The sequence below is a fragment of the Canis lupus genome, chromosome 25 (assembly GCF_003254725.2).
Source record: "Canis lupus dingo isolate Sandy chromosome 25, ASM325472v2, whole genome shotgun sequence".
In the NCBI taxonomy this organism is placed as follows: Eukaryota; Metazoa; Chordata; class Mammalia; order Carnivora; family Canidae; genus Canis; species Canis lupus.
Window position 1 is genome coordinate 3,912,762 of NC_064267.1, and position 24,318 is coordinate 3,937,079.

The 24,318-nt window shown below is 38.8% G+C and overlaps 1 protein-coding gene across 37 annotated transcripts in view; it reads right to left on the reverse strand.

Moving 5' to 3' along the window:
- Nucleotides 1–216: 216 nt before the first annotated feature.
- Nucleotides 217–24,318, reverse strand: part of SERTM1 (serine rich and transmembrane domain containing 1) — a 37,047-nt gene continuing 12,945 nt past the window's right edge. For 5 of the 37 annotated variants that reach the window (XM_049101201.1, XM_049101200.1, XM_049101204.1 and 2 more), the window contains 3 exons: nt 23,598–23,698; nt 22,409–22,470; nt 217–3,096 (listed from right to left, as the gene is read on the reverse strand). In XM_049101201.1, the coding sequence (XP_048957158.1) occupies nt 2,583–2,906 (324 nt within the window). In that variant the 5' untranslated portion in view covers nt 2,907–3,096; nt 22,409–22,470; nt 23,598–23,698 and the 3' untranslated portion in view covers nt 217–2,582. Of the gene's footprint in view, nt 3,097–3,286; nt 3,323–4,636; nt 4,736–6,150; nt 6,290–7,698; nt 7,824–16,955; nt 18,307–22,162; nt 22,187–22,408; nt 22,471–22,558; nt 22,670–23,597; nt 23,699–23,808; nt 24,114–24,195; nt 24,293–24,318 lie in introns of those variants that run through there. The other 32 variants (XM_049101208.1, XM_049101210.1, XM_049101217.1 and 29 more) reach the window with 30 other exon arrangements.

Sequence of the window (24,318 nt, forward strand, 5' to 3'; positions counted from 1 at the left end):
AAGCATCCAAGTGAATCCTCTGATCAGGGAAGTATGGGACTCAGTGCTCCAAGGCTAGGGCACTCTTGCAGGGGCAGAGGGAAGCTGACATTGGGGTCACTCATTAGTGACCCTGCTTCAGAGAGGATTCTCTCTTCAGAGAGAATGACAGAAAAACCTCCTTAGGAGAGCAGATTGTAGACCACCTCACTGAACACAGTAAGAGAAGAACCAGAATTTCAATGGACTCTACTTCTTTATTTATAAACCAGTCTTCCAACCTTTCTGAACTTCTTAGACAACATAAATTCATCTCAAACTGTACAATCTTTTATCTTGGTCAACCTGACAAGTCCTAATTTTTATTCATGAATGTTGCTTCTAATTACATTGCTTAACCTGGAGAGCAAGAACCATTGCGGCAGTGGGGGGCAGGCAGGGGTATGCCTGCAGTTTTTAAAAAGCAGTTTTACTTTCAGAAGGAAAGAGTATAAAGTTACCCCTTAGAACACATCATACTCAGATTGTCCTATTGTGTGGCAAACTTGTTCCTTTATTATTATTTTTTAAATCACTGTATCCATATCCTTTCTTCCTTAATAACCAAAATAGCGCAAAATTATTAATCAAAAAGCAAAAGTGATAACACAGATGCCTCTGTAATTCTGTAGCTTTCACACAACTTTTAATTGGGAGTGTGTGAAAAATATATATACATTAGTACATACACATACATACACACACACACACACATATTGAGACACTGCTGATAATGATCTAAAATAGTGGAGTTCTTCTAGTCCAGCATTTATACTACATAACACTGCAACGCACTGCCATACTTTAAATGGCAGCAAAGGCAAATTTTTCACTAACTACACGTTTTAGGGCAGCAACTCTGTGCAGGTCTTACAGTGTCTGGGGACATTTTTGATATAAGTGGTCTGATTTAAGTGAAGCTTCTGGATTAAGAAAAAGAAACCTTTGGATCCTCATTACCAGTCCTCATCTCTCTTAGCATGTTAGCCTGACAAAGATATACCTTGTAAAAATGTTGAATTCTTTATTCTGTTTGAGTTACTAGAGAGTATCACCTGCACAGTCAATCCACAGGGTTTACTGAAGCTCCACTACTTAAGATTAGAAAATGTTTTGAACAAGAATGATCCAGTTGCCATGGGAAAACAGGGCATAGTGATGCAGTGGGCTCTGTAGGCTGACGAAGTTCAGTGTTTATGCTGTGGGCCATTTATTTTTAAAATTAAATTAAAATTCTTGCTCTGAAGAAGCTGTAGTTTATTTGCTTTGTTTTGTTTTTAGGGGAAACTTGATTTCTTCCATATTCCAAGTCTGTGCTCACATATATGCTTCATTTCATGGACAAAGCCCCCAAGCTCAGGGCATGGGCAACCACAGTATGGTGGCTCCCAGGATCACTAAGCTCCCAGCAGTGATATAACTTGACTGTCTATGATTTTTAATAAAAACATACATCCTAGAATTCTAATGCAAAGTCTTATGTTGACATAGAACAACTAATTATCAGAGACATGTAACATTCGTGGAGTATATAATAACATGTATATTAGTAATTTAGTCAAGTAAGTTTTGCAACCTAATGAGTGAACAAGCATCTGACATCTGGGAGCCTTAACAGAATTCTGCACTAAAATTATAAAGACTATGAAACTGAATAAAGGAACATGCTTACATGACTGCTAGGAGTTATTACTGCAGAAAACAGAACTAAGTGAATATTTTCCTTATGCTTAATTTCCACTAATGGAAAGTATAGATATAAAACTCCTTGGTGTCTCTTAGGGTGTTTCTCTTCGTAACAGCAATTATCACAAAGAATTATACAACTGTAGGGGTATTATGACTATAACATAAGTAGGAAAAAAAACCTCAAGAGGCAAAAATACATCACAGACTGCATCATAACGCATATTTGCCTTGCTATTAAAAGTTAAACTCTTCCAAAACTTTTCCATGACTTAATTCATCAATAAATGTGATTTTCATTTTTTATATTGAAAATAAAACATTTAGCATATTTTGCCTCCGGTTTTAGGAATATTATATATTAAATCTAAATTGACTCCTTTTTTTTTTTTTTTTAATTTGGTGTTTCCACTTTATCTTTTAAATATGGAGACTATCTTCTAAGGAGATCAGACTTAATTTTGCCAGTTTCTGCTAGCTTGGTTGGTGTCACGGTTTTGTAAGAGAAATGAAGCACAAGAGTCCATATTCAGCACCCACTGTGAGGCTGCCTCAGTTGAGTTCTACCTCAAGCGTCCAGCAGAGTGAAATGAACTGATATCCACCTTGAAGAGGTCCACTCCGACTTGTCAAGTGGTTTGTGTGAAATTCTGCCCCTTGAGGTTTGCACACATATCTCTGAGTCCGCATCAACTCCTACATTCACAAATGAAAAGCATCATGAATGGAACAAGAAATGAGGGGTGGAGGAGAAGAAATAGCTCTAATTGGTTGGAAAAGAAAGGGGTTATTTCTTTCATGAAGCAACTGCTTGATATGACACTTCCTGCAAGGGAAAACCTAGGCTGCTGCAGCATTCAGGAATCCTTCCATCATCTTCATGAGGAAAGGTTTGAGAAAGTGGACCTTTGAGAGGAAATACTACAGACTTCCAAGTTGGTGAAAGAACTTCCAGCATCGCTTGGATACTCCGGGTAGGAGGAGCTGGAGGAGATGATATTTTTGAGCCTCTGGAGGGCAATGATTAAAAGCAGAAGCAGAAATGCTAAAAGGCTGAGGAATATGGACACATAGATGTAGACATTTGACAGGTGGCCTGAGGAAGGGTCCACTGATGTGGAGAGGGATGTGGGAAATAGCTCAAGGAAAGTTCCATTCTCCACGTTACCCGAAAATACAGATGAAGAGTCAGGTTCAGACATCTTTATGGAGGATCAAAGAATGCACAAGTATGTTAAAAGTCAGTTTCACACAGGGGTTAAAAAGGACAGAATCAGCATTTTTTTTTTTTTTTTATGATCGCATCAGCAAAGATTGCAGGCAGTTAAATCAGCACAACAAAACTTCTTCGTTTTCCAACAAAGGCAGCAGGGGATCAGGTGTCCTTTGTCACTGTGAAAACAAACAAATAAGCAACAAAAGAACAGCTGAGTGCATTATTCACAAAATATCACATTTAAGTCTCGTTTCTAGTTTTCACTTCAAGAAGGGAAGAGAATGAAATTACTTCTCCAGAAACAGATATGTTTATGTCATAATATTACAAATGATGATATAAAAATGAATTTTTATTTTATTTTACCTCCACAGTACCTAGGTGCCAGGATTCTCCAAGGAACTAAAATAAATAAAAAGGAAAATACATTTCTGATGTGCTCCATCTGCTGTGATTTCAACAGATGCTCCAAGTGGATACTCTGAGAATAGGACCCAAAAAGTCAGTGCCAAGCCTTCCTTCTCCAGAAAATTAACTCTGTACACCTCCAGCCCACGAGCACCTTCCCAGCCAGTATTTATCTCTACCACACTTTGAAGAATCACGCCACGCATGTAATGTAAGTTTGCTTTTTGTTGAGCATTTATAATTTGATTTGTTCAGAAAAATTCATCTTTTGAAATGAGGGGTCATTTCTTCATATTTCTTTTCATTCTTCCTGTGCACGTTCTGCATACTTCAGTACTGAGTAAAAAACTTCAGATTAATTTAGAAAAAAGATCAGATTCCCTCTGAATGGTAGAAAGTAAAAGGTTCCCTGTCAAGAGACGTAGGTTTGAGGCCTGAATTCCCCCTTACCTTTGGGGAGTTGGGCAAATGGCCTACATTTTCTGAGTTTCACTTTTCTCATCTGCAAAATGTATAGCATTTGCCCCATAATCTCACTATGTTTTTCAGGGATCAAGAAAATAGGCATGGAAGCACTTTGTAAATTGTAAAGAGTTGGGCCCAAAGAAAAGTTATGGTGTGTGTGTGTGTGTGTGTGTGTGTGTGTGTGTGTTAATGGGTGTGGAGAAGGAACAGTTTTCTCTCGGCCAGGAGGCAAAGAATGCTCTTCACCATATACTCCCTCCTAATGCGGTCCCTGTGAGGAACACCAGAAGCAAAGCAGACAGGTAGGTAGCGAGTGGGATACCACATGACTCCCCAGGCTTCCATTGTGGGTGCAATGTGTCTCAGACACCTTCTCCTCTATGACTGGAAAAGTCACAGCCGGTTTCTGCCTGGGCCTCCAGCCCACTTAAGTCCACCTGGGGGTGAGGAATACAGCCTGAGGGAGGATGATCCCTCCGGGCAGATGACTCAAGTCCAGAAAAGATGTTCTCCCTAGCTCTTTATGGCATTGGATCCTTTTGTTGTAAATTTTTAAATCTTCATGTATCAGAGGTAGTGAAATGCTAACATGAAAAGATCCACTCTGCCCCCCTGGCTTTCCCTTTCCCTAAACTCTACCCTGCACTTTGTCTTGAAAGCTTGCCTTTCCCTTCTGTTCTCCAGATCTAATTAAGTACTGATTCTTTAAGGGGTTGACATTGGCTGCTGTGGCCAGAGCTGAGCAGCATTAATGATCTCCGGAAAGGAGGAGACACTTCTGAGAAGGCTGTGATACCATGCAGGCTAATGATCTTAGTGAGTTCCTCAGAGTAGGCCACATACCGTGTCTTAGTAGTTCCTAAAATAATTTGACTCCTACTCCTCATTATGCTTTGCTTGGTGATTTTAATTCCATTAGGCTGCTACAAGCTCCTAACGATCCTTTAAAAAAAAAGAGAGAGAATCACAGTGGGACTCAAATGTGTCACACTGATTTGGCAATCCCTTGCCTTTTTATAGTATGTAAATGTCTTAGCCATTCATCTTTAGGGAAAATAGAGCTTCAGAGGCAACATGAAGTATAGGAAAGAAAACTAGGATAGAAACCTTATGGGCTGAATAGGAAGAAATATTCTTTGTTCTGGAAAGACCTCCCAAGTCTTCAGGAAGGAAACTGAGAGACAAAAAGCTAATTGATTTGACAAAAGAAACATCTCATTAGAAAATAAGCCAGGACTTTGGGCTTTTGCTTATCCCAATTCTTTATGCCATCTGGTCTCAATTTTCCTATCATTTGAGTTGTAAGGATTTTACATCCTCTCTTCCTAGCATAGGTGAAGGGACTATGCGTTTTGTGTTTCTCACAGACCCTTGGTAGAGCAGATAGAGTAGGAATTATTCTTCTCACTTTGTGGATGAGGAAACTGAGGCACAAAGATATGATTTGCTCAGGGTACACAGCTAGACAGTGACAGAGGAGGGACTAGACTCCATGCTTTAACTATGTTCTTAGTTTTCTCAACTGCAACGGAAAGAGGAAAATTATGAAGACTTGTGCCATTAGTTCCTATCTGCCACTTACCCTGAGCGAGCTCACAGTTTAGTCTTTTCAGTTTTCCCATTTGTGCAATAACGTTCACCTTTCCTACCTTGCCAAGAGGTCCTGAGGTAGGCTGTGAGAACATTCCATAACCATCCTTAGGAAATTATAAAAGGCTATCCCAAGTAAAGTCCCAGCAGACAGGTAATTCCTTCTGAATGCCTAGAAAGGCTAAAGGAACCTTCAAAGTCTCTGCTAGCCTTACATTTCTGTCATGTGCAGGTCACAGATTCAGCTGGAATTGGACTCACTACCCAAATCATTTTCTGGGGGTGGGGCCAGAGGTGCAGACAGCGTCACTAGCGTATCAGCAATTTAGAGACAGAGCTCATGACTGGCTACCAGATGACTTGTTAAAACAAAGGCATTTTGTTACATGTAAATATTCCAAGAATACATTTCATATCCTGAAGATCTCCTTCTTTCAGACAAAAGTCCCACTGTGAACTTCAGCTATCTATGGAATAGTTTATAGGACATGAGACTTAAGAATTTGGGGAAAGCACCTCATCTTCCAAGTGCTCTTGGTAGAATGGTGGACATGAACAAATGAAATCTTGTGTCACTATTTGACATTTCTCAATTAAATATATTCTCCTTTAAGTGTTCTCCCAGTATTTCAGATTTAATATCATTTCCAGAATACTTTGTAATTTTAAATGACAGATACAAAAATTTCATTTCACTGTTCTACTCTGAAACAACAGAACATATGCACCGTTAAAGATCATTTTAATTTGATGGCATTGATTCTTACTCTCTTATTGAAGTCTTCAAAATTGATAAATCCTTTTTCTCTCTGGTGAATGTTTTGATAGTCTATCTATAATGTTCAGGATGAAGCCAGTTGTATGTGTTCAGGACTTGTGACCATGTGAATGAGGTCAAAGGTGGCACTGTGAAAATGAAATCGAACAAGTATGTTTCAAGATGATGCGTCTTGGGCTGTTTCTCCGCAAACAGATCAGGTTTAAAGAAAAGAAGAGAGAGACTTCATCTTAAGTGTGTAGCCTTGACCTGTCTCAGGGCAGCACCAGCGTACTGTCATTTTGGTGGCGCCTAAAGCCACATGGGCATTATGATGCTTCTTTTCTGAGCCATCCTCAGAATGTGACTTTGGAGAAAGGAAAATGAGACAGCTGGATCATAACATTATAAATGAAGATCTGTGTAAATGCTCTGGTTCATAGCTTCTTTCCCTTTGTCTCTTGTAATAAAAATCTGTGCTGGGAAGAAATCTGCAAAAGGCAGTCAGTCACCGATGGAAGTGAGGAAGAGTGGAACTGTAATGTCATTATGAGCCCAGTGAGGTGGGGAGATGGAGAGACAGCAGATAACAGACAGACCTGAGGGTCTCTGGTTCCATGACACTCAGCAGCATGCCTCTGTGCCTCCTCTGGAAGGATGGAAGCTTTCCTTCCCACGGAGTGATTATGAGAATCATAAAGTTTTAGACGAACAAAAACGTACACTCTGACATGTACCTTCATGCCTGGTAAAAAGAAAAAGAGCCAACAGACCCCAATCTCTGAGTCTGCTCACACAATTAATCAGTGAGAGACCTCTGGTGGCCAGCAGGAGGGCGAAGCCTAGGCCATGGCTTTGACTTCTGTAAAATAATGGCTATGGAACTCAGCCTACAGTCAGCCTCAAATCTGGCACTGCAATTTCTGAGTTTCTGAACTTTATTCAAATACATGTCTATGGGAGTAACAACTATTTGAGAGGTTTTTTGTTGTAGAAAACTGGGATAAGATGCTTTGTTGCTTTGCAGATATAAAGAGTGCCCTGGCTGTTAGGATGTCGAATCAAAATTTTATCATTATCAAGTCCTGCTATGTCATTCTCCAAAAGGCAGTCCTCTCAAACCATTAGTAACGATTTGATAGATTTGATAAAGTATTAACATGACATGGCAAAATGCCTGTTTCTGTCTACAAATACAAACTTTGATATTATAATGTAATGATATACTGGATCTCTTTCTCTATAGAACACATAGAAACTACCATTTCCAAAACCAAGTAGCGACCTTATCATGTTGAAGCAAAGCTGTTTTCAGTTCTACTTAGAAAATAGTATGCTTTGTATGAGACCTAGAGCCATTCTCTCCCATTTGCACAATTATCTTCTCTCTTAATGCTTTTTCTTTGGCTGATGGCCTTTTAGGTCATGTTAGATGAGAGAAGGTTGGTGCTGACATACATACTCCCCATCTACTCTTTCCTAAATATAAATTGTCACTTGCAGTCAATGGCAAACACTTACCCACTGGACTCGCTATAATGCAAATAAAGTTTATTACCTTATGTGCTATCCTTATTCAAAGATGATTCATCCATCCATATATCTGATAACTGTTCTTACTTATTGGTATACTGTTTTAGGAGGGTAGAATTGTATGTGAATTCTGTTTCTGGTTCCATGTAACTATCCAATAAAAAAATAAAATTAAGTAAGGAAATAAACTGAGTCTTTCTCTTATCAAATATTGAATCAGAGTACCATCTTATGAGACGAAATGTAGATGAAGAGTCTGAATAATACACTGGAATTCATGGATCTAAACTGGATAATGTAAGACAAAAATTTAAAACTAACATTTCTCTTTACCCACTGTTCAAATGAATGATCAGAAAACAGAGAGTTTTTTCATAGTACTTTGGTAAAAACTTTTTAAAAATGACAAAGTAATAGTTTCATATCAGATAAAAATTTATTTTAAAATATTTTAATAATTGATTTCTAGGATAGGTCATTAAGTTGCTTTGGATTCAGACCAGTCTCCTGTATTTTTCTACCCTGGTGATGACTTTTGTCTATTTGGATTACTTTTGGGCTCAGTAAAAGACTTCCTTAGCAAAAAAAATATACTCAGAATACTTTTAAGCTAGATCAGGGCAGCCCTGATGGCACAGCGGTTTAGCGCCGCCTGCAGCCCAGGGCGTGATCCTGGAGTCCCGGGATCAAGTCCCATGTCGGGCTCTCTGCATGGGGCCTGCTTCTCCCTCTGCCTGTGTCTCTGCCTCTCTCTCTCTCCCTCTGCATCTCTATGAATAAATAAATAAATCTAAAAAAAAAAAAAAAAAAGCTAGATCAATTATTTTTGTCCTAATTTCTTTAAAAATTAGTTATCCACATAAAGTACAATTTACAATATATTCAGAATATACCTTTCTTAATAGATAAAATGATGTACTGAGTGAAGTTAAAAAAACACACACAAGGGATCCCTGGGTGGCACAGCGGTTTAGCGCCTGCCTTTGGCCCAGGGTGCGATCCTGGAGACCCGGGATCGAATCCCACGTCGGGCTTCCGGTGCATGGAGTCTGCTTCTCCCTCTGCCTATGTCTCTGCCTCTCTTTCTCTGTGCGTGTGTGACTATCATAAATAAATAAAAAAATTAAAAAAAAAAAACCACACACACACAAGAAAGTATTTCAAAAAGGGATATGAACGTGACTATTTGACCATCCTCCTTGTACAACCTCACATGTAATTGTAGATAAGACCTATCACTGCTTTCCTGGAAAAATCAAAGTATTATTCTTAATAAATTGGTGTTATATTTATATTCCATTTGAAGATTTTATGTCCAAAACACTGCCTTAGTAAGAATGATTATTTAAGAATGACACTCCTTTAGAATAAGATAATTTAAATGGATAATTTCCTGTTAAAAACATAGGTCAAATACAAAGCCACGGTCTAGGGGTAGCATTTTCATGATTCTTTTATGACGTTTAGAGAAGACCAGGGAGGGCTCTGTCCTACCTTTTGGGGATACTGGACCCCTCTTGGCTAACATTATTAGTCTAAATCAAAATGAGAAAAGTAGCAGCTTGAAGGCTGAAGGAAGCAGGAGCTGTTTAAGCAGCAGCAAAACAATGAAAGTTTCTTTTAGGGAGGAGAGAAAAGGTCACTGGTTTAAACACTTGATTTAAAGAAAAAGCAAATAGCCAGAGGAATAATGACTTGAAGATCATAGGCAAGGTCAAAATGAATCAGTGGGAAGAAAGAAGGTAAGAAGACTGGCCTTTCAAGATGTTAAAGTATTTTTAGTAAGGGCTTTCAGGTCATTTCTCTCCCTCCACCCAGATCTGATCATTTCCAGTATTTTAGAAATATAATACGAAAAACATTTGTTTTGGAGCAGCTAGAATTGGTTAAATCAGAGCATTAGTATACCAAAAAAATCTGACTTACTTTAGTAAGTCTAGATACATTTAAAAAAATTCTCATTAAACTATGCTCTGGTAGAAGAATGGAATGGTGTTTTCCCCTTTTCCACTGTCTCTCATTCTCCCTCTAGAATTAAAATAATTTATATCCAATATATTTTTGGTCTAATCAGAAATTGCTCATAACAGTCCCTTTATACAGTATGACACTGGGAAAGAGTTTGTTCTTATAAATGTAATTTTGTGATTGTCACAATTTTCTTTAAACCTTCACATTGTAGACCTCTAGGTATCTCCAGTCTACTCTCTCAGGCTCCAGGGAACTTTGGGTTCCTCTAAAGCTGCTTTAAGAGAACAGGGTAGAGCTTGGAAATTTGGTTTCTCAACAGCCATTTGATGAAGTCCACTCTAAATCTAAGCAGATTCCTCAGAAGTGGGCAGCCATGGGCCATAATGCCCCTCACAATAATCAGAGGAAAACATGATATTATATTACTCCCTAACAATATTTTTATTTCTACTGCTGCCTTCCTCTTTAAATACATGTATTCCTCACTTCATAGCTCATTGTCATCACTGATTCCTCTTTATCTTGATTTCTCATTCCAGTTCCTTCCATCTCCTATGGGTATCCAAGCTAATGTGTTTAATGAGGACCTTTCTGTTTGCATGTTTCTATAAATGCCTGTCATTGTTTTGTATACATTTTCTTGTAACTTCTTCTCATCTCATAAACTTCCAATTTATAAGAATGGATATATAGTAAATATTTCATTCATTCCATAAATTAAACTCCAAGCTTCATCTCTACTTAAAATATCTTGATAATTGAGGGAGGGAAGAGAGGAATATAAATTATATGATGTATCCAATTCTCTATTTTTGCACACAGGAATATGTCAAAGACTAATAGCCATCCTCTATTCATAAAATCACATGCACAAATACAGTTTAAAAAAATAGTGATGACATAGTTTGTCTGAAAAGAACTTCAGTGTTAGCAAATTAATTAAGCAAGCCCCTATTCATGTCTATCTTTATTGACAACTACAGTCATGTATTTGTTTCAGCTAAGGTGCTTTATAGTTTATTCCTTAAAAATAGATTGGAATATCACAAATGTATATAAATGTTTTAGGTCTTGCATTTTAAGTCTGCAGCTCACAAAGTTTTCTATGTGATGACATTTTTAATCAAGGCACAGCATTTACTTGAATTAATGAACCATTGTCCCTCATAATATAACTACAAATAGAACCTTAGTTGATTACATAGTGTGTGAATTACCCATCTCTTCTGGGTATTAGCCCAGTGTTTAGCATAATATATGTAGGAATTTTGCTAAATAAGTTGTCTTGTTTTTTCAGTCTTCAATGGCTGACAGTCAAAGTATGATGATGCTTTCCACAGTAAAGTGGATATTTTAGAAAGAATGAGTAGTAATTGGCAGCTTAGGCAGGCTGTTTTGGATACATCCAGTTTTGGCCATATTACATGATTTAGGAGTCAAATGAATACTAAGAAAAAGAAATAGAAGGCCGATTTCAAGATCTAGCCCCTTAATGCAGTGCCAGATCCTTGGACCAATTAAAAGAAAAAACAGCTTCATTATAAAGGACATTATTAGGACAACTGGGAAAATCTAAATATAGACTGCACATTAGATAACTGTATTAGGTAAAATTAAATTCTCTAAGTTGGATATAGGAGAATGTTACTATTAGCAAATGCATGTCAAACTTTGTGGCCATAAATGTCATGTCAGCAACTAACACTCAGCTATTTCAGCCAAAAGAAAAAAACAGTACACACATTTATATATACATACAGAAAGATGATGAAGTAAATATGTCAAAATGTTAACAATTGGTTAAACTAGTAAAAGAATATATAAATGTCTATTACTATTTTTACAACTTTTCAATAGATTTGGAATTTCTCAGCATATGAGTTGGGGAAAAAATGACTTATCCCTGAAGATATTAAGAAAATATGCTTTGGGTGCTGGGGTGGTTCAGTTAAGTGTCTAATTTTTGGTTTTGGCTCAGGTCATGATCTCAGGGTCATAAGATGGAGTCCTGCTTTGGGCTCTGCACTCTCTTCCTCTCCTCTGCCCACCCCCCACATAGACTCTCTCTCAAATAAACACATAAATAAATCTAAGAAAAGAAAATATGCTTGGCATAATATGCAGTAAATCAGCTAAAATGTTAGAAGCTTCTAAAGAAACACAATGATAGAACCTGGTTCTTCAAAGGAAGCTTTCCAATTGCATTAGAAAAGCTCAATTATTTGCTGCTATCATGAGCTCCTTATGCCCAATTAGCCATGGGTACTAGAAGTGAAGCATGAGAGGATGAGTTAGAGGAAATTTAATATGCCCAGGAAACTGGATCCATGGTGGTGGGAGATGCTGCCTAAAGACCAGGAATGGTGACTCGCTAGCCAGCCTAACTCATGACTTCACTGCTGCTATCAACCACTGGTCTGAAACTCAGTCTGGACCTCCAGAATCATGGAATCTAATTATGTTCATCTTATATCATCAAGTCATCTTCAGAAGCGGCCACAGATATCTCTCCTATAGTGTAAACACCCAAAGATAAGGACTTTGGAGGTATACTGGGTCAAAAGAGAATAGTTTTCTTTTCCCTTTTTTTTGTTTTTAATTGAGATATAATTGACATATAACATTATATTAGTTTCAGGTTAAATAAATAGGTTCTGATACCAGTTCCAACTTGTGAGATGGGACTGGGAGCCATTCTCTACACCAACAAGCAATTCTAGGAACATTAGCTGAGTGCCCTACAATTCAACTAAATTTTAATACTATCTATTGAGAGATAGCATCAGATGCCATAAGGTCAAGGGTTCGATCTTACAAGATCCTCCCACACAACATACACACTTCAGACATCAATCCTAAGCCCAGGTTGTTACCTGTGTTTCTGACTGGCAATAAATCAGAGGTTCCCAAGCCCCTCTCTCAGGTTCAATTAAATTGCTAGGGTAGCTCGCAGAACTCAGAGAAACATTTTACTCATTAGGTTACCGGTATATTATAAAAAGATATAACTCAGGAATAACCAGACAGAGGAGATGCATAGGGCAAGCGATGGGGAAAGGGCATAGAGCTTCTCTGCTAAGTATGCCATTCTCCCAGCATGTCCATGTTCTAAGCTTACCCAGAAGCTCTCTGAACTCTGTCCTTTTGTTTTTTTTACATAGGCATATTTGATTAAATCATCAATGACTGGAGATTGATTCAACCTCTTGCCCTTCTCTCCTTCCCTTCCCTTGAACTGAAAGCTCCAACCCTCTAATTACAGGGGTGGGTTCCTTTAGTAACCAGCCCCCAACCATTAGGTGTGGTTCAAGAGTCACCTCATTAACATAACAAAAGACACCTTTGTGGCATTCATCATGTAGGAAATTTCTAGGGTGCCAGAAATGGGGAGGAAGACCAAATATATATTTATTATAAATCACAGTATTACATAGGTGCACACCACAATGATTTGATATTTGTGTATGTTGCAAAATGATCACCACACTAAATCTAGTTAACATCTATCACCTCACATAGTTTTTTTTTCTTGTGATGAAAACTTTTAAGATCTATTCTTTTAGCAACTTCCAATAAATAATACAGTATTATTGACTATAGTCACTATTCTGTACCCTTTATCCCCATGACTTATTTAATATGCAACTGGAAGTTTGTACCTTTTGAACACCTTCACCTATTTCACCCAGCCCCCCACCACCGGCCTCCAGCAACCACTACTAGTCTGTTCCCCCTGTCTCACTTTAGGTTTGTTTTGTTAAGATTCCACATATAAGTGACATCTATGGTATTTGTATTTCTCTGACTTATTTTACTTAGCATAATGCCCTCAGGTGCAAGAAAGAGTAGTTTTCTAACAAAGACAAATGAGTTGGACTCCTGGGAAGCCCAGTGGGAGCCCACAGTAGTCAGTGAGGCCCAGATTCTACACAGGGACTGCAGGAAACAATAGCAGCAAAGAAACTTAAGTACAAGTGGGAGACTCTTTAGGCAGCAAATGTCAAACAGGCTTCAAACAGTAAGTTCCACAGATCAAAGAACTCCTACTCCTTACAACTCTTAACCCAGCCGCCACTTCCCTGATCACCCTGTTTTGGTGAGTCCTCCAGGGTGGCAAGATGCTAAGTCTGACCACAAGAACCCTCTTATAGTCCAGGATCTATGTTTTTTGAAATAGGAGCCAATAAACAATTTAGAAATTGAATCATCATGCAAAATGCAGCTACAAATGAAAAAATAGAGGATACTGATATTAATGGTGCTTTTGCCAGTCATCATCAATCATATGACTGCAAATATAGCTAGGTACCCTAAAATGATGAGTACTAGATGAGTCAGATTTTAGACAGAGGTTACATAAAACACCAATCCTATAAGGAGACAAAGTCCTCTCTTATGGCTCTGAAATTATTCATCTACCAGGATTTCCAGGTATACCAGGGAGGGCAGGGGACAGAAAAGGACATTATGTCCTTCATCAGGAGAGCATGTTCCCATGTGGGATTTCCCATGGTCCTGCTAATTCTTGGTGTGAACCAAAGAGCAGAGCTTGTCTCAATGCTCTCTCTTTTTGTTTGTCTCTCTCTCAGGCAGTACAGTGAACTCAAACGTCTGGCTAACAAAGAAAATGTCTACATGTTCCTCGTAACATGGAACAAAATGATATGGCAGGCTATCAAGTGTGGGAGGAAATCAAGTCCTCAGCAGCTTGTTGTCATTTTAGATAACTCAAGACGAGAATCTGTCAGAGACAATAGGGAAGCAATAAACAAGTGTAGGCTCAAATTCTCCCAAAATGTGTTAAACTTAAAAATGTAAGGAGGTGGGGGCGCCTGAGTGGCTCAGTCAGTTATGCATTCAGCTCAGGTCATGTTTTCAGGGTCCTGATATGGAGCCCCACATTGGGCTTTGCACTCAGCAGGGAGTCAGCTTCAGATTCTTGCTTTCCCTCTCCCTCTGCCCACCCCCAACCCTGCACTCTCTCTCCCTCCTTCTCAAATAAATAGAATCTTCAAAAAATATATACATAAGGAGGTAAAATTGAAAAAAAAAACAACTAGGAATTACTTAAAGAAAACAGATCACTGAAATAGTTATGTATTCTTTTAAAAATATAAATAAATATGGTTTTATTCAAGGAAACCATGAGTATCTTTTAAATGAGATTTAACTGGCTTTGTCCTTTATCAGAATGGAGCTCTGTACTTTACCCTTAAGGTGGTAGGCTCTGTGTTTTTTATTCACTTGTCGGAATAGCTTTGGTCAGAAACACATGTTCACATGTCACTCACTACTCTTATATCTAGTTCTCTTTTATTTCAATGGTGTGGGCTGGGATGTAGGGGGTAATCTTGCCAGAAAAGTTGTGGAAAGTAGAGGGAAAGAAAGAAGGTGAGAGAAACGTCCCTGTATCATTGTGGAATGGGAACATCTTCAGAACATCATAGGCAGAAGGTACACCCAGGATATTATGTAGGAGAATGTCCAGCACAATAGTTTGGGAAAACAGTAATATCAACATGAACGACAGTGGCCAATATTTGTTAAATAAAAGCATATACTAATTTTACATGTGTGTTCATGTGCACACACGGTGCATGTGTATTTTTTCTAATCTTCACAGGTCTTTAAGATAGTTATTATTATCCTTCACCTTTCTTTAACAGAAGAGAAAATTAAGGATCAGAGAATTTAAAAGATTACCCCAAAGTCATCCAGCCACTTAGAGGCAGGACTGGAATTCAAATCTATATCCCTATGTCTCCAGATGCTCCATGCTCATTACATCTCTTCTCTCTGGGGAGCCTGAGGTTAAATGAGAGATAATTTCAAGACTTGTGGCCATACGTGCTGTTCGTGTGTTTCTGCTGTTTCTTCTTCCTTCCAGGCATGTTGTAAGATTGTATGTTTCCATCCCCTGTGTTTTGGCTGATGAAATTTGGGAAAAGTGACATGTCATTCTGTGTAGAAAATGTAAGAAATATAAGTGTGAGATGCAATAACTGTATATTAAGTATGGGGCAGCTTCTGTCCCAGGTAAACTGGGTGAGCACCTTCATTCCTTGCTGGCCTTTTTAATACTTAGTGTAAAAACTGAATGCACTTGTTGTTTTAAGCCATAATCTATCTTCTACTGACTAAGATCTTACTGTACTATGACAGCAGAGGTTATGCTGGATATTCAAGAAACTGACTATAAAGAAATCAAATTCTGAATATAATTGAGAGTTGCATGAATTGTCTATGTGATATATTAAAACCCCCTTATAGCACTGGTGAGAAAGAAGGTTGTAGAGGACATTTTGATTAGCTTTAATTCATGTAAGAGTGAGGTTTAAAGAGATGAGAATTAGCCACTGGTATAGTCAAAACATATTGCCTAAAAGCCAGGGCATGATGTACACTACTGTATAAGGATAGTCCTGAGCAGCTGTCACTTAACATACACAACTTCAAGCGGGAATAGGTGAGAGATAGTAAAGATATTAAGACTAACTCGTTACTCCTAATGGGAAAAAACAAGCAGTACTGTTCTATTATACAAGTAATGGACAGTGGTATTGCCTTTGGTTAAGAAAAACTATATTTTTTAATGCATTCATTTATTTATTCAACAAATACTTGTTAACTATGTATAGGAAGGTGATAAAATATCATCTTATATGCAAGAGTCTATTGCCCATACAATTTTTATAGTGACCATCTTGAGTAAGAAATCTAAAAGACCTTTCCTATATTATCTGTGTTATATTATATGTTCATTTTTATCTGGCCACGTGCTGCCTTTCCAGTCTCAATTTTTTTCCCATCGTTCTTAAGATTGGTGGTCCAAGTAAATCAAACTATTCTTGATTTTTCATAGTTTTATTTTTTAAAATATGTATGCTTAATCCTTATATTTGCACATGTCTTTCTTGCTAATTCCACCCAAAACCCAGTTTGCTGATTGATTCTTCAAGACTTCACTCAAACTTTCCCTCCTCTGTCTCATCTAGTTATTCACTCATAATACAAATCCCCACCTACTTTCTCTACACAAATTCTGGATCTTTCTTCTGTATCCTTGTGATAATTTCTGTATCTCTTTACACTAGCATTTCTCACATTTTATTATACTTCTTATATTTGTTTACCCGTTGGCCTAAAGCTTTGATGGGCTATGAACTCCTAAAACAGAGGACTACCATTTTACTCATCTTTATAACCATGAACCAGCACAGTGTCTATTTATATAAAGATGCTCAATAAGCATCTGTAGGATAGTTGCATGAATAAAAGAGTAAAGGAATGAAGAAATTTAAAGCTTCTGGGAGAGGTATTCCATGTTTGTTTTATTTTGGAATGCAACATAATATTTATTGAATGAATGAATAAATGATCTCATATAAAATCATATCAATTACTCAAAGTACTCAATATTAAAGAATAATTGTGAACACACCCTAAATTTTATAAGTATTTTAATTATGGCAATAAAATGTATCATTTTAGGTTCCAGAGCAAACTCAGCATACTTTTTATCAAGCAGTTGCCTCTTTCAACAAAAATTTTATTTAGTCAAGTATCTACTGGGATAACCAAGGAAAGGATACAAGAATCCACTATAAATATTAAATTCACTACTGTGAACATAGCTGAGGAGTTGTAACAAATGTATTCTGAAGAGCACAATAAAAATTACAAGAGTTTACCATAGTGAGTCAATGAAGACCTGACTGGATGTGAAACAGAATACATTGTTTTGTTTTTTAAGATTTTATTTATTTATTTGAGAGGGGGTGGACAGAGACTGTAAGCAGGGGGAAGGAGAAGGACAAGAAGACTCTGTGCTAAGCATAGAGCCTGACGTGGGGCTTGATATCAGGACCCTGAACCTAAATCAAGAGTCAGGTGATCAACTGACTGAGCCACCCAGGTACCCCAGAATACATTGTTTTTAATTTCAAATGTTCTTTAAGTTAAACTTCATGATAATCCCATCCTTTGAAAATTACTAAATCCCTTATAATCACAACCCTTAGCACTGTGTTCATCTGGGGAGATAAAAAGGGTCAAGGACAATACCCAATTTCCAATACCCACAGAGGAAGGCTATTATAATTCAGTACATTCAGGAACATTATATGCCATGTACTCTGTTAGTCACTCGATCTCAAGGATTAATTCACCCTCACCTCCAAAAAAAAAAAACAAAAAAACAAAAAAAAAAAACAAAATCAAAACAGAACAAAAAACAAAATTCAATAGAAAATCAGCACAGAAAGGGGAAATGTTTATATTTTTATAAATTTCACAATTTAACTACAAAGCTCCACACTGGAGATCATTGCTACTCAAAGTAGCCACATGCCTCCCTTAGGAATTATGTGGGTTATGAGTCCTTGTGAGATGAGGAACTTGTAAAGCACTGCTTCCTGCATCCAGAATGTCTTGCTTTAAAAAAAAAAAAAAATCAGCTAAACTACAAAGTGTGCTTAGTGCTTTATTTGATTTATATTCTGGCTCAAGTTCCATATCTCAGGGTGAGTAACTAACAATTCAAGGGCTGGCATTAATTAGGTACATGGACTGTATGCACTTCATTTAGATCATAGCCATGGTGTTGTGAGCAGTGATATCCTAAGCAGTATGGTGCTAGGAAACTAATCCAGACCTCAGCTTCCTGGAAAAATAATAAAAGCAATAAAAACACATGAGCACAAAAGATGCAAACTTTTTTCTTTTCATTTGTTCTGGAACTGATTTAAAATATTTATCATGTATCTAAGTTATTCCTTCTTTTCCTATGGCCTCTCTCAATATTAACTTTCCTCTATTTAAAAAAAAAAAAAAAAAGTAAACAATACCAAAACAAAAATCAACCAAGCAACCACAAAAGGAAATCATTTTTCATAGAATTGGGTAGCTATAAGTCCTTAAATATCAGAAAACTGAAGTCTCCAAAAGTTAAGTAAATTAAATTTTGAAGGTCATTGTTTATATGCCTTCTGGAAAACGATGGCAGAAGGAGATAGCTGGTGATTGAAATCACAAATGAGGAACCCAGAATTCTTTTTCTGGCTCCAAATCTACTCTAGATTCAGAGCTAAGCCAGGTGGCCAACAAGAAATTAGATGAAAAACATGTTATTTGGTTTCTTTTGTTATTCAGAGGTTAATTCATCATATGAATCAAAATATTTGCCATACAGGGTCCAAATATGAGACCAAAACATATAGGGATAATAAAGAGGGAACAGAGGAAAGATCTCAAAAAGTGATTCCAGTAAACCAGACCAACTTTGTTGGCAAGTAAACAAAAGTAGACCTTTTGAAGGCCTGAGAACCCATTAATATTTCCTGGTCACTCTAAAAGTCACAGTGCCCCCTAACCTTGGACCTGACTCATGGAAATTGAGGTCAGCAAGCTCACCAAGGACTTTCTCATGAGGAATAGTTAAAATGACAGGTTGCCAAGGTATGTGAAGGCCATTAAGGAGAGTATTAGTAAATATATATTTTTTGGCCTGGGTTCCATTTACAAGGGTATTTTCAAGTTGAATACATGAATCATAAATTATATACTTATGACTTTGTGTACTTCTCTATATGACTGTTAAATATCAATTTAAAAATGTACTTTTTAAGGGCAGAAAATATCATGTGCCAGGTATATAAAAGATACTCTGGGTCACAGCAAGGAATGTCTACTACTTGTTGGATGAATTATTTGAGTGCTTCCTTTTTCATCCAAAAATGTATGGTATTGTAGGCTAATAATACAAATAATACATTCTGATAATTTACCCCATGGGAGAAGACTAGGTAAGTTTAAAAGGCACATGCACAAAGACATATTCTGTAGCTAAACATTGGAGCCACGAAGATATCCATGAGTCAAGGATTGGTTAAATACATGATAGAAGAATCATGTAATGTAGGACTCTAATATTATAAAAATGACTACATTTTCTTATATGGAAAGATGCTGGACATGTATGGCTAAGTCAAAAAGTAAGCTTCAGAATAGTGTATAGTATGATTCCATTTTTGTAAAACAACAACTACTACTACTGCTACTACTACTAGGCACACATACACAATGGTTGGCTTTAATTCATGTATAGCCAAAGGCATGCAAAAATAAACTAAACAAGGTTATGCACCAAGTTGTTAACATTTTTTTTAGCAGGTGATGTATGTTTGTTTACATCCTATTTTGTGCATGTATCTAAATTTTGATACAAAGAAAATATATTGTTTTATAATCAGAAAAAAAACAATAAAGGTGTTTTCATTAGAAAAAATAGAAATAAAATTTAATGATAGCATATGTAGAGAAATCATGTGCCAGGTATATAAAAGATATTCTGGGTCATAGCAAGGAATGTCTACTACTTGTTGGATGAATTATTTGAGTGGTTTTTTTAAGCCCAGAACTCTTTCCCCTCCTCCTCTTTTTTCCCTCTCCCATCCCCACTCCTCCTCCTCCTTTTATTGTACTGCATATACTTACATATACTACCAGCATATATTATACAAAACATTTGAAATGGTTCATAGGTACCTTTTCTTTCAAAGTTTAAGATTCTCTGGCTGAGACAAGAAAGTCAATCTGCCTAGTGGGGCTTAAATGCTCTTTGTATTATAGTTGCATTTCATAGGATATTGTGAATGTTTTATCTAAGAAGAGAATAGATCCAGTTGCTATAGTCCTGGTCATGGGGAAATTGAAAGTGGGTAAGAACAATACCAGTTTAATTGGCAATGGTTAATAGATTCCCAGGCAGTTCTAATCAGTGCCAGAGTAGTGTGGCAAATTAATCAGGAAAGCTGCTATTTTGGCTTTCCCTGAGGAGTGAATCTGTATGTTGAATGAATGGCCTTAGTGTTTTAACTGTGGTGTAAGTCATCTTTCTGTCTCTCTGAATTTGAAACAGGTCCTTATAGCCATCTTATCCTTATCAAAAATTGTATTCAGGCCTATTACCATAAGTTATCCTGTTTAACAAGTATTAGAAGCTTACAGCTTCCAGACCCTTTCACTATTATCCTTAGCAATATCAAAGAATCAACAATATCATGGCATCAACAATCAAGCCCGTAATGCAAATTATTAAGTCTGGACTGACTGATCTCCTATCTTAATATAACTTAGTAGATGAAAATTTAAAAGTTAGGAACTAATGATAGTCTATCCTATTCCTGATACAAATTCAGAGCTTTGAAATATTGGCACTGTTTTGGCTTGGTTGTGTGTTTCATGCTTAGAGATACTGTTAACTTGTATAGGGCTACTTAACTATTCAGAAATCTCCATTTTTTGTTGTTGCTGTTGCCAAAAAAACTTAGACTAAATAGTGATGATTTCCTGGCTCCAAATGTGAACATGAGCATAGATACTATACATAAAGAACTGCTGAAGGAGGCATTCTGTGTCCTATGACAGAGCAACTCAGAACACTATATCCCATGAATGAATCTGCCACAAATCCGAATCAAAACTGAAGAGGTCCCAGAACTTGGCTCATTTGCCTGCTACCGTGTATCTGAAATGATCAGTAAATGCATAGATAGACTTCCTGAGTTCTAAATCAAAGGCTGGTCCACATGTGCATGTATCATAGACTTCTGTGCCTAACTTGTGGCTTAATTTCTTGAGGTACATCCGTTAGCTAGAAGGAATCCTGCCAACTCATGCACTTAGTTCAGTTTCTTCTTTATTAGGTTCCCTATTCTATTAACTAAAGGTTTTTAAAAAAAATTTTTAGCTGTCATCAGGAATAATATATAATAATAAAAGTTAAGCCTGTGATGCTTTATATTAACATAGCAATATAATAATACAATATGCTCCACATATGTATTTGAAGAAAATGGCATTCTTCTGTAACAGTACTTTTTGACTTCTAGCTTCATTTAACAGATGTTTACTGAATGGCTCATGGTTGCCAAGAGCCAGGCAAGTGGGACCTACCACAGTACCTGATGTCAAGGGCCTTTTAAGAATGTATTTTTCCAGGTTCTTAAATTACTGTTTAAAAAAACTCAAATGAGGGACACTTGGATTGGACTCAGTGGTTGAGAGTCTGCCTTGGGCTCAGGTTGTGATACTGGATCACGTCCCAGGATCCAGTCCCCCGCAGGGAGCCTGCTTCTCCCTCAGCCTGTGTGTGTCTCTACCTCTCTCTGTGTCTCTCATAAAGAAATAAATAAAAATCTTTCAAAATAAATAAATAAATAATAAACTCAAAGGAGCAAAACACAAAAATTCAGTCATAATTTTACATTTTGCTTCTCCCTAATAACAAATTAAATATAAAAGTGTTTAAATAAAGTCTACAATTTTTTTAAAAAGGATATTAAAATAAAGTGCAGGGAAAAGAGCAAGCCTAGAGAAGAAGGAATATTATCAAATGGGCTGAGACTAGATCTAAATAGAGGCCAAATCAGAGAGTTTTGCTTGGGATGGGTTAATCTTTCATTCTTAGAATAAATGTATGACATTACTTAATGATTAGTATGATTAAACATTCTTACCAATCGCTGTCCTCCTTCATCTGCCTTCATTAAAAAAAAAAAAAAAAAAGAAAGAAAAAGAGAAAGAAAAAAAAATGAAAAGAAACCTCTTAGGAAACCTGCAAATAAATCCTCTGATGGATTTGATGCCACATGTCATCACACCATTATTTATCCCTTAACTCCTGACAAGCTTGTGCACATCATAGACATCCAATAAAATCTGTTGAATTGAACGAACAGCAGGGAAAATGGAATGGATCTTACCTTACATGAAGCTTCTTTAATGAGAACCATGAACATGTGTCAATCTCTTCAGAGCATTCTGCCTTATGTAAAAGGAATCAAAAATAATAAATACATAAGCCAAATAAATAATAAGCCTCAAAATCAAAACACAAAAATGTAATACCCCACCCGTTTTCTGGAATTCCGTATTCCCAGAATACTTTGGAGGTTGGCAGATGGTTCTCCATCCCCACAATGCCCAGCATTTGAAGGACATGTCCTGTGGGAGTGGTGGCACTGCAACTCGGTTACAAGGCAGACTCACCAATATACGCTTCAAAAAAGCAACGTGATTAAGGGATCGACTAGGTGCTGCTTATAAAGTATGTACGTGTTCGAGAGGTGGGGATAGCGGTAAGACGCCTCCATACTTGGAGAAATGAAGCATTTCAGTTACAAAATAGAGGCAAGAATCTGTAGGAGCTAGATTACAAATAACCTAGAACACTCAGATTAGTTGCATACCTTAAGCTAATTAAATACCCGTTGGGTTTTTTTGGTTGGTTTTGTTTTGTTTTTAAGGTGGGTGCATTGGGCAGCAAGGCTGCGTTAAGAAGTAAACCTTTTAAGAGAAAGGTATTACTTGCCTTTTTTCCTGTTGATGGGCTGCTGTCTGACAATGAATCTAGAAATATCTAAAGCAAAAAGCTCCTGAGGAGCAACCCTGTAAGAGGTGGTCCCTCAGCTTGGCCCCGGGACACCGTAACTGCCCGTTCTGCGCCCTTTGCACCTGTAGCGTGGGCCCCAACAAATGCGATGCCTTTGAGAATGTCCAGAGCCTTCGGAATACACTATCCGCCGCAAAGAACCACCTAACTACTTCAACACTTTAGCAAAGAATTTTCCAAAGGAAATTTAACAGGCAGAGGAAATGAAGGAGGTTAAGAAACAAGCCGTGCCTCCGGAGGCGGACAGAGCCGAGCCGGGCGGCCCCGCGGCGGAGCCCGCAAGCCCGGTCCTCAACCCGCGGCTTCTGCGAGCGCTGCCCGGCGCGGGCCGCAGGGACTCCCCTCGGCTAAGCAGAGCTCAGCGCGCCCGTAATCCAGCACCTCGGCAGGGAGACAGCATTCCGGGAGCTGGGGGGGGGGGGGGGGGGTCTAGTAGGTTTTTCGGGAACTCAGAAACCACCGCTGGGGAACGCAAGTGTTCACCGCCAGGTAAAACTTACCCGGATTTGAAGCACCTAAGACGGGTGCAAAGGCTCTGCGGGCGCGCGAAGGTGCAAGGCCGGCAGTGCACGCGGGGAGTGCCCGGAGGGGACAGACGACCCTGTAAACCCGGATAGAAGCAAAACAAACAGAGGTGACCGCACACACCACAAAGGCAAAAGCAAACAGATGCACCTAGAAGCGCGTTCCGCAAAGTGTGGAACTGCCTACACTTGACGGCGGAATCAATGCTTGCAGCAGCGCTCGCGAGGGCAGATCCTCCCGGCTGTGTCCGGGACAGGAGCGGGTCGTCCCGGGGCCGCGGCCCTGCGCAGCCCCGCCGGGTCCTCCCGAGGATCGCGACCGCCGACCCGCGGAGCCTGCTGGCCGCCGAGGGGATGCACTCAGGGGGCTCCCAGGACGGAGCCACACCCCTGGGAGCCGCGGAGAGCCGCGGGGGGGGCGCTCGGAGGGAGCGGAGGCCGCCCCAGGAGAGGAGGCAGGGCGCTCCCCGCGGAGGGCGAGCCCGCCCCCAGGGCCCGGCGCCCCGGCCCCCGCCCCGGCCCCGGCCCCCACGCCCCGCCCCGCTCGAGGCGGCGCCGGGAGCCTCGCACTGACCTGCGAGCCCGCGCGCGGCGACCTCCCCTCCCGCGGCGCGCCGGCCCGGCCCGGACTGGAGCTGCGCTGAGCTCCCCGCCCGCGCCCCGCCCGCGCCCCGCCCGCGCCCCGCCGCGCCCCGCC